Raw genomic sequence first — 12,298 nt, 5'->3', positions numbered from 1 at the left:
AACTGGTACTGGGTCAAGTACCAAGTATTTGCCAAGGGACTCCACCATTTGATCTACAGGTTCTTTTTGCAATGCTTTATACTAAAATAAATCCCATCATGTCAGTCATCAGTTTGAAAGGATTTTATATACTTGCTTTTCCAATTTTCTTTGGTTGTTCCTCCTCAGGAAACATATGGCTGTCTTGCCAAACTTGCTGGACATTTACAAGGTTCATAGCATAGCTCACAGCTGAAGACCTTTCATTCTGTTCCTGTTGGAGAATTTTTGTGGAAAAACCTTCAATTTCAGTTACTATGCAGTGCACCATGGGAAGAGACACTTCTTTAAATGCACTTCTCCAGCCAAAATCTAGTAAGGTAGCCTGAAATATAAATGTATATGAAGTCACGTTAATCTTAACTCAGCAACAAATGTTTCTATTGTTATAGATATAAAATTATTACTTTCATTCAACATGTTGAATGTATTCTTTGATATACTGTAAAAGCCATTCTTACAACATAAAAAATATTACCTAGTGAATAAAGCAATATACAAAAACATGTGCATTCTTTACACACAGTAATATACTGACATTTCATTTTAATTCATCAGTGGATTTAATAAAAAACTTTTAAAAAAATTTAATCTCTTAAATATAGTTCAATAAAGCCATCTTTACAAGAACAGAAAGCTACAGTTACTATTTATCACATAAAACAACCTTTAAATTCAATATATTTAATAAAGTCTAAATTAGATTTTTATAGTCTTTTTTATAGTTTATTGTTAACAAGTATTGCAACATAAGACAGCATTTAATATTCAACCTTTTATTCCTTTTTCACTCATAGAACTCCAGACAAGCCAAAAAATAGCAATAAGAAATAAATTTTTCAGAGAAAACACACCACTGCACTTTCTAGATTTTTACTTGCTCAGAATTTTAGTCTCTCCAGCTGCAAAGTCATAAGCAGCACTACTTTTGTTCCAAGAATGAAGAATTAAAAGAATCTGCACTGTTCTGTTGTGCTGGTGGGGGGTACTTGGAAGGGAGTACAAGCGGTTGAGGTACAGTTGAGGGGTTGATGTTTTCTTTTTTGCTTTGGTCTATGACTCATAAGGCAATATATTTATGAATGTATATTTCCTCCAGGTCTCCTAGCATTCTCTAAAGTTCAAAAGCATTATGGGTAGTAGGCTGAACCTATGCTTAAAATTAAACTTTCCTTATTTTAATGTAACTTTGTTTATAGTAACGTGCCACCTACCCCCAACTTCAGAAAACCCTGAGCTCCATGTCCCTGACTGAATCACTTATTTTTCTTAATCTCAGGGTTTTTTTTGGTAGAAAAACAAGAGAGTCAAATTGTATGATTTGTATGGTCCCTTTTATTTAAAAATTACTAAAATTATGATCATAAGCCTAATTTTCTTATATGTACAACCCATTCAGCAATAATTTTTTCTGACACATACTGTACAAAGTAACAAAGGTGATTCCTTTTTTAGAGCTAAAATTATGAGATTCCATGACTCTAATCAGAAACATGGCTCTTGTTCTCATTACACTCATAACTGAATTGTAACGGAACTTTCTGAAGATTATTTGGATCTCAAGCATCAGAGGGCCTAAAACACATCTCTCTTATCTTATATTTGCATAAAATTCATCAAAAATGGGCCGGGCATGGTGGCTTATGCCAGTAATCCCAGCACTTTGGGAGGCTGAGGCAAGCAGATCACTTGCAGTCAGGAGATGGAGACCATCCTGGCTAACGCGGTGAAACCCCATCTCTACTAAAAATACAAAAATTAGCCAGGCGTGGTGGTGGGCGCCTGTAGTCCCAGCTACTTGGGAGGCTGAGACAGGAGAATCGCTTGAACCTGGGAGGTGGAGGTTGCAGTGAGCCGAGATCATGCCACTGCACTCCAGCCTGGGCGACAGAGCGAGACTCCATCTCAAAAAAAAAAAAAAATCATCAAAAATTGAATCTACTCAACTGATACAATCTTCTTTCTTATAAGAGAACTTGGAAGTGGCATAGGTATAGCCCTGTGCTATAACAGTAATTCCTTGGGACACATTTATGAAAAAAAATGTAAAAATAAAACTACCTCCATGAAAATTCAAACAAAAAATGTCTGATTTTTGCTTTCCCCATCAAGGCATGTCTATTTACTAAAGTCATTCATTTATTCATTCAAGCAAATATGTCCTGGTGGAAATGTCATTAATTGTCATGGCTGCATTGAATTTTTAAAAATTTTTTGTGCAGTAAAAGTTACCTTTGCTCATGATAATGTATATGTAATTATAATATGTTGGCCTATCTGAATTCTCTTTTCAAAATATAGAAAAACAAGTATATTAACAGCTGCTCTTAAAAAGAAAACTGAAGCCGGGCATGATGGCTCACGACTATAATCCCAGCACTTTGGGAGGCCGAGGCAGGCAGATCACCTGAGGTCAGGAGTTTGAGACCAACCTGGCCAACATGATGAAACCTTATCTCTACTGAAAATATAAAAAATTAGCTGGGCGTTGTTGTGGGCGCCTGTAATCCCAGCTACTTGGGAGGGTGAGACAAGAGAATCGCTTGAACTCGGGAGGCAGAGATTGCAGTGAGCTGAGATTGTGCCACTTCACTCCAGCATAGGTGACAGAATGATACTATGTCTCAAAAAGAAAAAAAAAAAAAAGAAAACTGAAAACCTTTACTTATTCAAACCTCCAATAGTTTATTTGTTCTTATGAAATATAGTTTGCTTACTTCTACTCTTCTCATCTAATATTTGGCATCATACATATTCCACTTAGACTAGAGAACACTTACTAGTTGTTCCAAGAAAAAAGAGAATCACATGGTTTTCTCTTCTATGCAAAAAGTAGATAATCTGTTGAATCTCTATTTCTATTATTTACTGCTAATTTCTTAGTACTGATTTTGATTTTTGGTTAAAGTATAATATATAACTTAGGATTTTCCCAATTATTTCTCTTGCTTTATAGGCCAAAACTGTTAAAACTATATGTTGTTATATCTCTTTAAATATTTACCTAGTGTATCAGTCAGGGTCTATTTGAAAAACAGAAACCACTCAAGATTTTTCAAAAGGAAGAATTTTAATGTAGGGTTTTGGTTACCTACATGATGGAAGATTTGAGAAGTCAAACATGGACTGTGAAGCAGGCCAGATATTAATAGAGCAGGAGGCCACAACCACCCCCAGGGCTGGAGGAATGAAGAAAAGGGACTAAGTTATGGGAGAGTAGCTCCTGGCTACCAGTCGAAGCTAAAGCCCAAGCAGACCTGCCAGGTGCAACTGAAGTCATGCAGGGCAGGCTGCATGGTAGGAGCAGGGCTCAGGGTGGATATAAAGGTGTCACAGCCATTATCAGAAATGCTCCTTAAGACAGAGAGAGGAGAAGAAACGCTCTGGTTTCTCTGCAACTCCTACCCTCCGTCAATGCCTTCCATGAGGTCTTTCATCAATGCCTTTAATTGACTAACCCATCCCAGAATCTGAAAGCAAAGGGGCCTGGAATGTGTAATTCTCTGCAATCTAGAGCAGAGCAAAGAAAACAGGTTTTGGGAACAATCACAGGATGGGGATCATAAATATGAGGCCAGTTCAGATGATTGTTTCCTTTTCCTTTTTAATCTCCATTTGCTCACGTTTCAACAATTATCTATAGCCCACATCCTCTAAGTGCAGACTCTGAGTCAGGATAAGAACAAAAGATCTCTTGACTTCCATCTCTCTATTCCTCCCATGGAATAGATTTTACAAGAAGACAGCATCCCCACTAAATTGAATTTTCATTGAAAACTTATATGCCAATTTTCAATCCAAAATTGAAAAATTATTTTTTGTAGCAAAGGGTAAAACTCAAGACATTTTGCTTCATAATGGATTCACAGGCATCTGATGATGATTTTATATGTGAATTATAAAACACTTTTTTTTTCCTTCACTTACCTCTTTTCCTGGTAGCAATTGCTCTGAAGGAATATTGGTTTCATTTGCTCTAGGTTTTTCTATTACAAGTTCTCTATTGGATTTCTCCAACATTCCTAAGCAATAGAAAAGAAAACAAACACACTAATATATATTGTTTAAAAGGCATATTAGATGTGATTTATAAATTCAGGTAAATATTAATTGGTAGAAAAGCTGTATCCACAGTACATACATACATATACACATCCACAAATAACAATATATAGAGAATACAGTCAGAAAGATGCAGGCTGATGTCACCATTACAATAATGATAGAATCAAGATAGATAGAGTCCTTTTCCCATATACAACTTGATGAAATCTACATCCCAATTACATTCATGTTTGATGTACATAAACATATAATCTTCAAAATAAATATTTTTGTCATTAATTTATTTTCATGTTGATAATGTAAGAGGACAAAATAAATATTATTTCCTTGTTCATTTAAAAAGTTAATTCTAAAGTACTACATTTTAAAACTGTTGGTATTTCCTAGCATGTTAACTTCAAACAAAGAAGAAAAATACATAGATGAACATCAGCATAACAAGAAAAATTATACCCTTAAGCATATCAATGATTCATTTAAAAAACACAAACTCTGAGACAGGCATAAAATAATCCCTAGCGAGGCGGAGCTTGCAGTGAGCTGAGATCCGGCCACTGCACCCCAACCTGGGCGACAGAGCGAGACTCCGTCTCAAAAAAAAAAAAAGAAAAAAAATTCCTAGCTCCAAAAATGGAAATATTTCCACAACTTTTGTTTTTTACAATTAAGAAACTCTTTTTTTACAATTAAGCAACTCTTTTCTATGGGGAAAAAAATTTGATCTATAAAAATGTAATAAATAACTACTCCAAAAATAAATCTTTCTACTTTTGCATTAAGATTAGATTAATGATAATTTGATTCAATATGAATAATTTAATGTTTACCCTTTTTTTGGCTTAGACATGGTATATGATGATGAATTCTATGTTATGATCTAACTTTTCTTTTTTTCCCCACGATTTACCAAGAATCAATTTCTTTATGCCTGGGCAAAGCAAATTTCAAAATCTAACTGACTTTATCAGTAGGGACTTTGACCAATAGAGTCATCTAGTAGATGCATGTTTTCTTTTCCTAAATGTGGTTCTATGAACTTAATTGTCATTGATTTCTAAGGAGTACAATTGATGAAATAAAAGCGTTTTGTTCTGATGTTAATTTCAACCATCTTGTGCATAAAGTGTATTAAAGGTAAAAAAGCCATTTGGTTGGCAATAACATCATTATTTTGGGAAATTTTATCAGAGTTTATATATTCTGAGGAAAAGTTTTCATCAACTCTGGTATTTCTTAATCATCTTTGGATTATGAACACTCTTAGAACATGATTAAAGTGACAGAACACTGCATGCAAAAATGCATAATATGACTGTATGGCAGGCACATGTGCATCACACACACACACACACACACACACATATACAGACACACACACACTATTGGGGATTCCCAGGCCCTCTTGTAAATCTCATTAATTAATCCAATGGGCCCATGGACTGCAGTTTAAGAATTCTGTTCCATTTCTCAAGACACATCACAACATAGAGAAGGTTTTAGACTCAAACAGTGTTATACCATTTAACTTAAAATGCTTTTTTATGGCTTGCATTTTATGATGTATTTTCAAAAAGACGGTGTTACAAATAAGGATCACTTCTAATTGAAATAAAATCCAGATTAGTCAAAAAATTTTAAATAAAGAAAAATGAAACTATAAGCCCATTAAAAGAAAATATGGAATTTTTTAAAAAAAGATCCACATAGAGAAGACCTTTCAGGACACAAAATGCAGAAACCATAAAGTAAGTCTGCACAACAAAAATACCATCAACTGTCAAAGTAGATATGACAAGCTGACTTGCCAATCTTTCTCAAAATGTCCACTTTCTGAAAATTAATAGTTTATTTTTTAGCGAAGTTTTCAGTTTACAAAAAAATTGAGCAGAAAGTACAGAAAGTTCTCATATACTTCCTCCCTGCCCTCAGTTTCCTCTACTGTTAACATCTTGCAATATATGGTATATTTGTGACAGCTGATGAACAAATGTAAAAATATTGTTAACTAAGTCCACAGTTTACATTACAGTTCACTCTTTGTGTTGTGCAATTCTATGGGTTTTGCCAAATGTATAATGTCATGTACCCCCCATTACTCTGTCACACAGAATAGTTTCCATGCTTTAAAAATCCCCTTTGCACCATTTATCCATCCCTCCTTCCCATACCCTCACCCTGGTACCCACTAATCTGCTTACTGTCTTTATAGCTTTGCCTTTTTCAAAATGTGATATAGTTGGAATCATACCGTATGTAGCCTTTTCACATTGGCTTCTTTTGCTTAGTGATATGCATTTAAGGTTCCTCCATGTCTTTTCATGGCTTGACATCTCATTTCTTTTTATCGATGAATAGTATTTCATTGTATTGATATACCACAGTTTGTTTATACATTTACCTAATGAAGAACATTTTAGCTGCTTCCAAGTTTTGGCAGTTAGGAATAAAGCTGCTATAAACATTCCTGTGCAGGTTTTTATACGGACGTAAGTTTTCAACTCATTTGGATAAATCCCTATGAGTGCAATTGCTGGATTGTATGGTAAAACTATGTTTAGCTTTGTAAGATACTGCCAAACTGTCTTCAAAAGAGCCTGTACCATTTTGCATTCCTAACAGCAATGAATGAGAGTTATTCTACATCCTTGCCAGAATTTGGTGTTGTACGTGTTTTGGATTTTAGCCATTCTAAAAGGTGTGTAGTGTCATCTTGTTTTAATTTGCATTTTCCTAATGACATGATGTTGAGCATCTTTTCATATGCTTATTTGCCATCTGTATACCCTCTTTGGTGAGGTATCTGTTCAGATCTTTTATGAATTATTAAATTGGGTTGTTTGTTTTCTTGTTGAATTTTAAGAGTTCTTTGTATACTTTGGATACAAGTTCTTTACCATATATGTGTTTTGCAAATAGTTTTTTCTTAGTTCATGGCTTATCTTTTCATCCTCTTTATGATCATGCCTATTTATTTAGCAATTCTACTTTTGAAATTTACCATCCAGATATAGTTGTGTACATATAAGAAATAGTTAAGGAAATTTGCCATATCATGTTTTGTGGTAGCAAATGAAGAGGGAAAAAATTCCTAACTGTCCATCAATGAATAACTGGTTAAATTATGCACCATGGAAAACTATTCCTCTAGTAGAAATAATGAGGTGTTTCTACATTTTCTAAATTGTTATAAAAGAGTACATTTACGTAGTATGATAAGATTTTGAGTTATTTTTAACATGGCAATATATATGAAGTAGTTACTCTTTCATCCCATTCAAAAGTTCTCAGTTTTTTAAAAAAGAAAAAATAATAAAGATCAAGTTGTTAATGACAAGAAGGGACAACAGTTGGATTCTTAACGTCACTTTACTTTTCTATAGATAGCTCATTTAAAAGGTATTTACTCTGGAAAAATAATACTAGATTGAAATATAAGCTTTGGAGATCTGTTTCTGGAAGTAACTGTCTGCTATTGTGTAGCTAGAGTTTAAGATTTACAGAAAAAGTTAATTATCTTGTTTTTATCATTTCACTTCCAAATACATTATGTTTATTCACTCAAAGTAATGTGCTCAGATGTTTATACAAACCATCTGCCTATATTCAAGATGACTAAGGAAAAAAAGAAACTTTCCAGACTTCTCTTGCTGGTGAGCAATTCTATGGTAAGATATAGAAAATGAATTATCAAGCAATTATGATAGCCTTTAAAATATAATCCCCCTGCCCAAAATTAAAGTGGTTTAAAAAAAACTTAATTCTGTACAGGGAAGCAAAAGTTATCATCTTTAGGTAGGATTACTAACATGGGATCTACACTAATATGATATCTTCTGGATTTAACAAATTGTGGCATTTTTACATTTGTTTGGAATTCAAAATGGTCAATTTTGAAATTTGGCAATGTAAAATTCTATGAACTCTAAACATTTGATGAATTGTTTCATATATTTTAAAAATGTATTTAAAATCTATATACTTATTATCATTGTCTAGAGAAGGTAGCCCACTTTCGGCTCATCACTGTAAAATATAGTTATTTGCATGCAGTCAATACTGGTTTCTTTAAAAGCATGCCTAGATTAAGAACCTCAGAAGAGTGCAGAGGGTCACAAGAATGCCAGCTGCTCAACAGCTTCCCCTACAGAGTTCTCTGTGGTTCATTTTACACTTCTGGTTAGTTTCTACACTGCCGCTTTCTTTCACAGAGAGTAGAGGTTGGCAGTACTTCCCTGTGACATCCACTTTCACACCCAAATTGGTCTTCATAGGTTCCCATTGTGTGCACTACAAAGCAACTTGCCTTGTTGGCAGCTCTAAGTGGGAACTACAAGTCTTTCTTTTCTTCACTGTTCTTTTTCTGGCTCACAAGCAACCTCCCACCAAAAGCTGAATCTGTAGAAGAGACTACATCCAAGAGATAATACCATGAAAAAGTATGAAGAGAAACCCAGGTGGCCACCTTGCAAATTTCCAATGTGGAAGCCTTCGACCTCTCTGCCCAAGAAACAGCTAAAGTCCTAGTGTAATGAGCTTTACAAACCCTAGGAGCCTCTTTACCTTAACTACATACGCCTCCCTAATACAATCCCTTAACCATCTAGCTAAGGAACTCTTAGAAGCCATTTGACCCCTCTTAAGACCCCCTAAGAGTACAAACAATCTTTCAGAAGATCTGAAATCTTTGATTCTTCTGAGACAAACCCTAAGTGTTCTTCTTACATCCAATTGAAGCAGCCATTGCTCTTTGTCATTGCTGGGGCTAAAGAAAAATGAGGGCCAAGAAGCCTCCTGGTTTAGATAAATCTCAGATGCCACCTTTGGAAAAATTGAGGAATTGCCCAAAGAACAACTTTATTCCACAGAAGCATTAGAAATGCCCCATAAATCAAATCCACAGCCACTCCATAAGATATCATCACCAAATACAGTAGGCACCACAGCAGTCAAATAATGTCCTATCATTTTTTGAAGTGACAAAAATAGAAAACCATCAAATCATGACCAAACAAAAGCAAATAATGACAAAATATCTTTTCTTTCTCAGAAAATATTTATTGTATCTCTACAAAATCTCTTGTCTACAATCAAATTAGTGAGAGAACAGCCAATTTGGCTAAGTCTACAATATAATAGTAAACATCAAAGTAAAAAGTAAAATATTTGGTTAATCATTTTTATAGTTTCTCTATGTGATGTTAAGTGTCTGGACATTTTTAAAAAATCTGCACAATGAAAAAAAAAAACTCACTTTTCATCCGTTCATATGTTTGGGTTACATAGACATCATAGGCAACTCTTTCCAAGATCTTTATTAGCAAAATATGCTCCAATCAAAATAAACACACAGGAAACCAAATGACTTCCGCTCTTTTTCCCCCCCTATTCTCTTCCTTACAAGATTTCTAAGCAAAACTATTGGGAAATACCCAATAGTTAAGATATAGTTGGCTTCCTTAATCATCCATTTCAAGGAGTCTTTTCCTTCCTGATTTAAGAAACCAGTGCTTTTGATAAGAATTGATTAACTTGGATACACTGAATAAAACATTTAAGATTTTTCTTGACAATTTCCCTCAAGATCATTCTTCTCAGGAATCCATTTACATAAAGCTGTGTCAGATTAAATCAATCTTGGCTTTGCGACCAAAAAAATATGAATTTCAACAAAGAAGACTACATATATCACAAGGAGACGTTCTAGTACTTAGACACTTCTTATACTTGCCCCTTGAAATTCCTTCTACATCCTGTGTTTGATAATCCACAAATGTGTTCACATAGTCCACTATTATTAACACGATATTGAAGTTGCTTTTTTTCGCCTTACTGCTTATAAGATGGCATATTTACAACAGTATATTGTGACAAATGACATATTTGCTCTGTTGACTTTATTCAAGAATGGTAACCATTGCTCTCAAACATCCAGCATTTGCAAGTTTCCACATTGCCTGATATTAATCTAATGGAGTTGAATCACCGTTTTCAAAATTGTTCTTTTCTCTAAAATCAGCATGCTAAATCTGTGCTTCAATTCTTGGCCATTTCAGTGTTATATCTTTATAATACCTCCTAACACAATTCTAATTTTGAATTTATGCTGACTTTAAGAAGAATAAAGTTCACAAAACTGACTTAATTCCCAAGGGTCTAGCCTAGGACTAATACAAGATGATTCAAAATGAGGAGAAGCCTAGATGTTTTGAAGTTCATTCTGTTTCTTGATCCATACCTCAGAAAAGATCTGTTAGAGATATAGATGACAGATGATAAATCTTAGCCAGGCATAGTGGATGAGCACCAACTCCAATGTCAACTGTTCCAGGAACCAATATGTCAGTCAATAATGAGGATATCATATTTCTCTATTCAGATCTCTGTTTGACCTCACAGTCAAACTCTATCTAAAAGATGTTTTAAGGGTCACATTCTCTCCTAATGAAATCTACTTTTTCATTCTCTATTTTAATTAATACTCATATTTTCTGACTTGTATTTTTATTATTTTCCCCTTGGTTTTTTTTTTGGGGGGGGGTTGGCTTCAGAAATCTATAGTCCATTTTTATTTTTTCTTCAAATTATCTCCAACTTTGAAAAAGTAATCTATGTTATTTATTTTATAATACAACAGTGTTACCTAAATTTCACCCGAAACAAAGAAGGCCAGTAAACTATGCTTAATGTAAAACAAAATTTCCAACCCTATAACTTTTCTGACATTATTTACATGGGCAAAGTAAGTAAAGGAATACAAGAGTAAACATGTTGAGTGACAATAATTTTACCAAGAGATTGGTTTTGGGTATTAAATTTTTCAGACTAATTGTTAATCACTTGCTTCCTTCACTTTTTTTTGCAGATGCAGCAAATATATATATTTACACTCCCTAGAATGGCATATGGCATCATGTAAAGGAGAACTTTGTATATTTCATCCTGAGGAAAATGAAAATTTTTATAAATATAGATATGATAACAGAGAAGACACTTCATCCATTATGCCTTTGAATTTTACCTTTAATGTTAATATTATTCCGTACACATGGCATGGCTTCTTTCAAAGGGATTTTTGTTAAGACTAAAAACAACATATTCCATAATCATAATTACTATTTTAACAACTCACATTTATTGAGCATTTATGATGTACTAGACATTCCCTTAGGTATTTTATTTTCACTGTCATTTAATTCTCACAACCCTACATAACATTATAACATATTGAAATCTGAAGCATCTAATCCTGAAAGAAAACAAAGAGAAAATTAATGTAGCCCTATATCATTATTTTGAAGATGAGAAAATTCATGTCTAAGGAGACTAACTGTTCTGCTCAAGATCATCTGGGTCCTAGGAGCAAAAGAAAAGATACTAGACCACCCAGTCTGCTTATTCTTTCCAAATGCTAGTTGTGTTTCTTTGAAAAGAAAAATTGATCTAATTTTAGCTAAAAATCATCCAGAAGTGACGTATGATGCTTTGTCAGTTAGAATTAAGAAACTTGCCAAGCACGAAGGATAAAAATGTGTGCATTTTTATATATAATGCATAGATGTGCATTATACTGAATGCTTATTAAGAATTCTTTCACGTGTTTTTTTTCAAGTAATCGTTTTCATTCAAAGCAGCAGGAAGCAAAAACAGAGAAATTATAGATTTACAAATTTAAACAAAAGAGGATATTACCTGAAGTATTTCTGGTTATCTTGAGTGATAAAAGTATTTCTTCAAACAATTCTTGAACACCTTTTTCCAGTTTCATAAAGGATTTTATGAGCTGCGATAAGAATTCGACTTTGTCTAAAGGGAGAGAGAAGTTTCTTCCTTTCTGTGGGCATTCAGGAGTAACTGTGAAAAGAAAAGATCCAGACTGTCATACCTTTTATTTATCTTCTTAGTAAATATTAGAACGATCTGTGTGATTCCATAAACCATCTAAAAACTAACAAGTTCCTCCATAATTAAACCAAGTTAGTTCATTAAGAAATACATATAAAATCTCCTAGGAGTATCTTTTCTTCTGGGAAGCTGGAGATGAATATTCTGTTTGAGGCAAATATAGCAATTAAATAGATTGATTCTTAGAGTTATAAATAGAAATTTGATTTCTTGTAAAATCACATCTTATGCAATTCTGCTTTTTTTTTTTTTTTTTTTTTTTTAGTCTGGCATATAACTTAAACCTAATGAC

At 33.6% G+C, this 12,298-nt stretch overlaps 1 protein-coding gene across 9 annotated transcripts in view; it reads right to left on the bottom strand.

Annotated features, from left to right (window-relative positions):
• KIAA0825 (KIAA0825 ortholog) overlaps positions 1-12,298 on the bottom strand; it is a 239,425-nt gene that overhangs the window by 99,897 nt on the left and 127,230 nt on the right. For all 9 annotated transcript variants that reach the window (XM_031666300.1, XM_031666301.1, XM_031666302.1 and 6 more), the window contains 3 exons: positions 11,794-11,955; positions 3,967-4,061; positions 137-364 (listed from right to left, as the gene is read on the bottom strand). In XM_031666300.1, the coding sequence (XP_031522160.1) occupies positions 137-364; positions 3,967-4,061; positions 11,794-11,955 (485 nt within the window). The remainder of the gene's footprint in view (positions 1-136; positions 365-3,966; positions 4,062-11,793; positions 11,956-12,298) is intronic.

The sequence above is a fragment of the Papio anubis genome, chromosome 5 (assembly GCF_008728515.1).
Source record: "Papio anubis isolate 15944 chromosome 5, Panubis1.0, whole genome shotgun sequence".
NCBI classification, from domain to species: domain Eukaryota; kingdom Metazoa; phylum Chordata; class Mammalia; order Primates; family Cercopithecidae; genus Papio; species Papio anubis.
The sequence above is the reverse complement of the archived record's forward strand: the minus strand, read 5'-3'. Positions and strand labels throughout refer to the sequence as shown.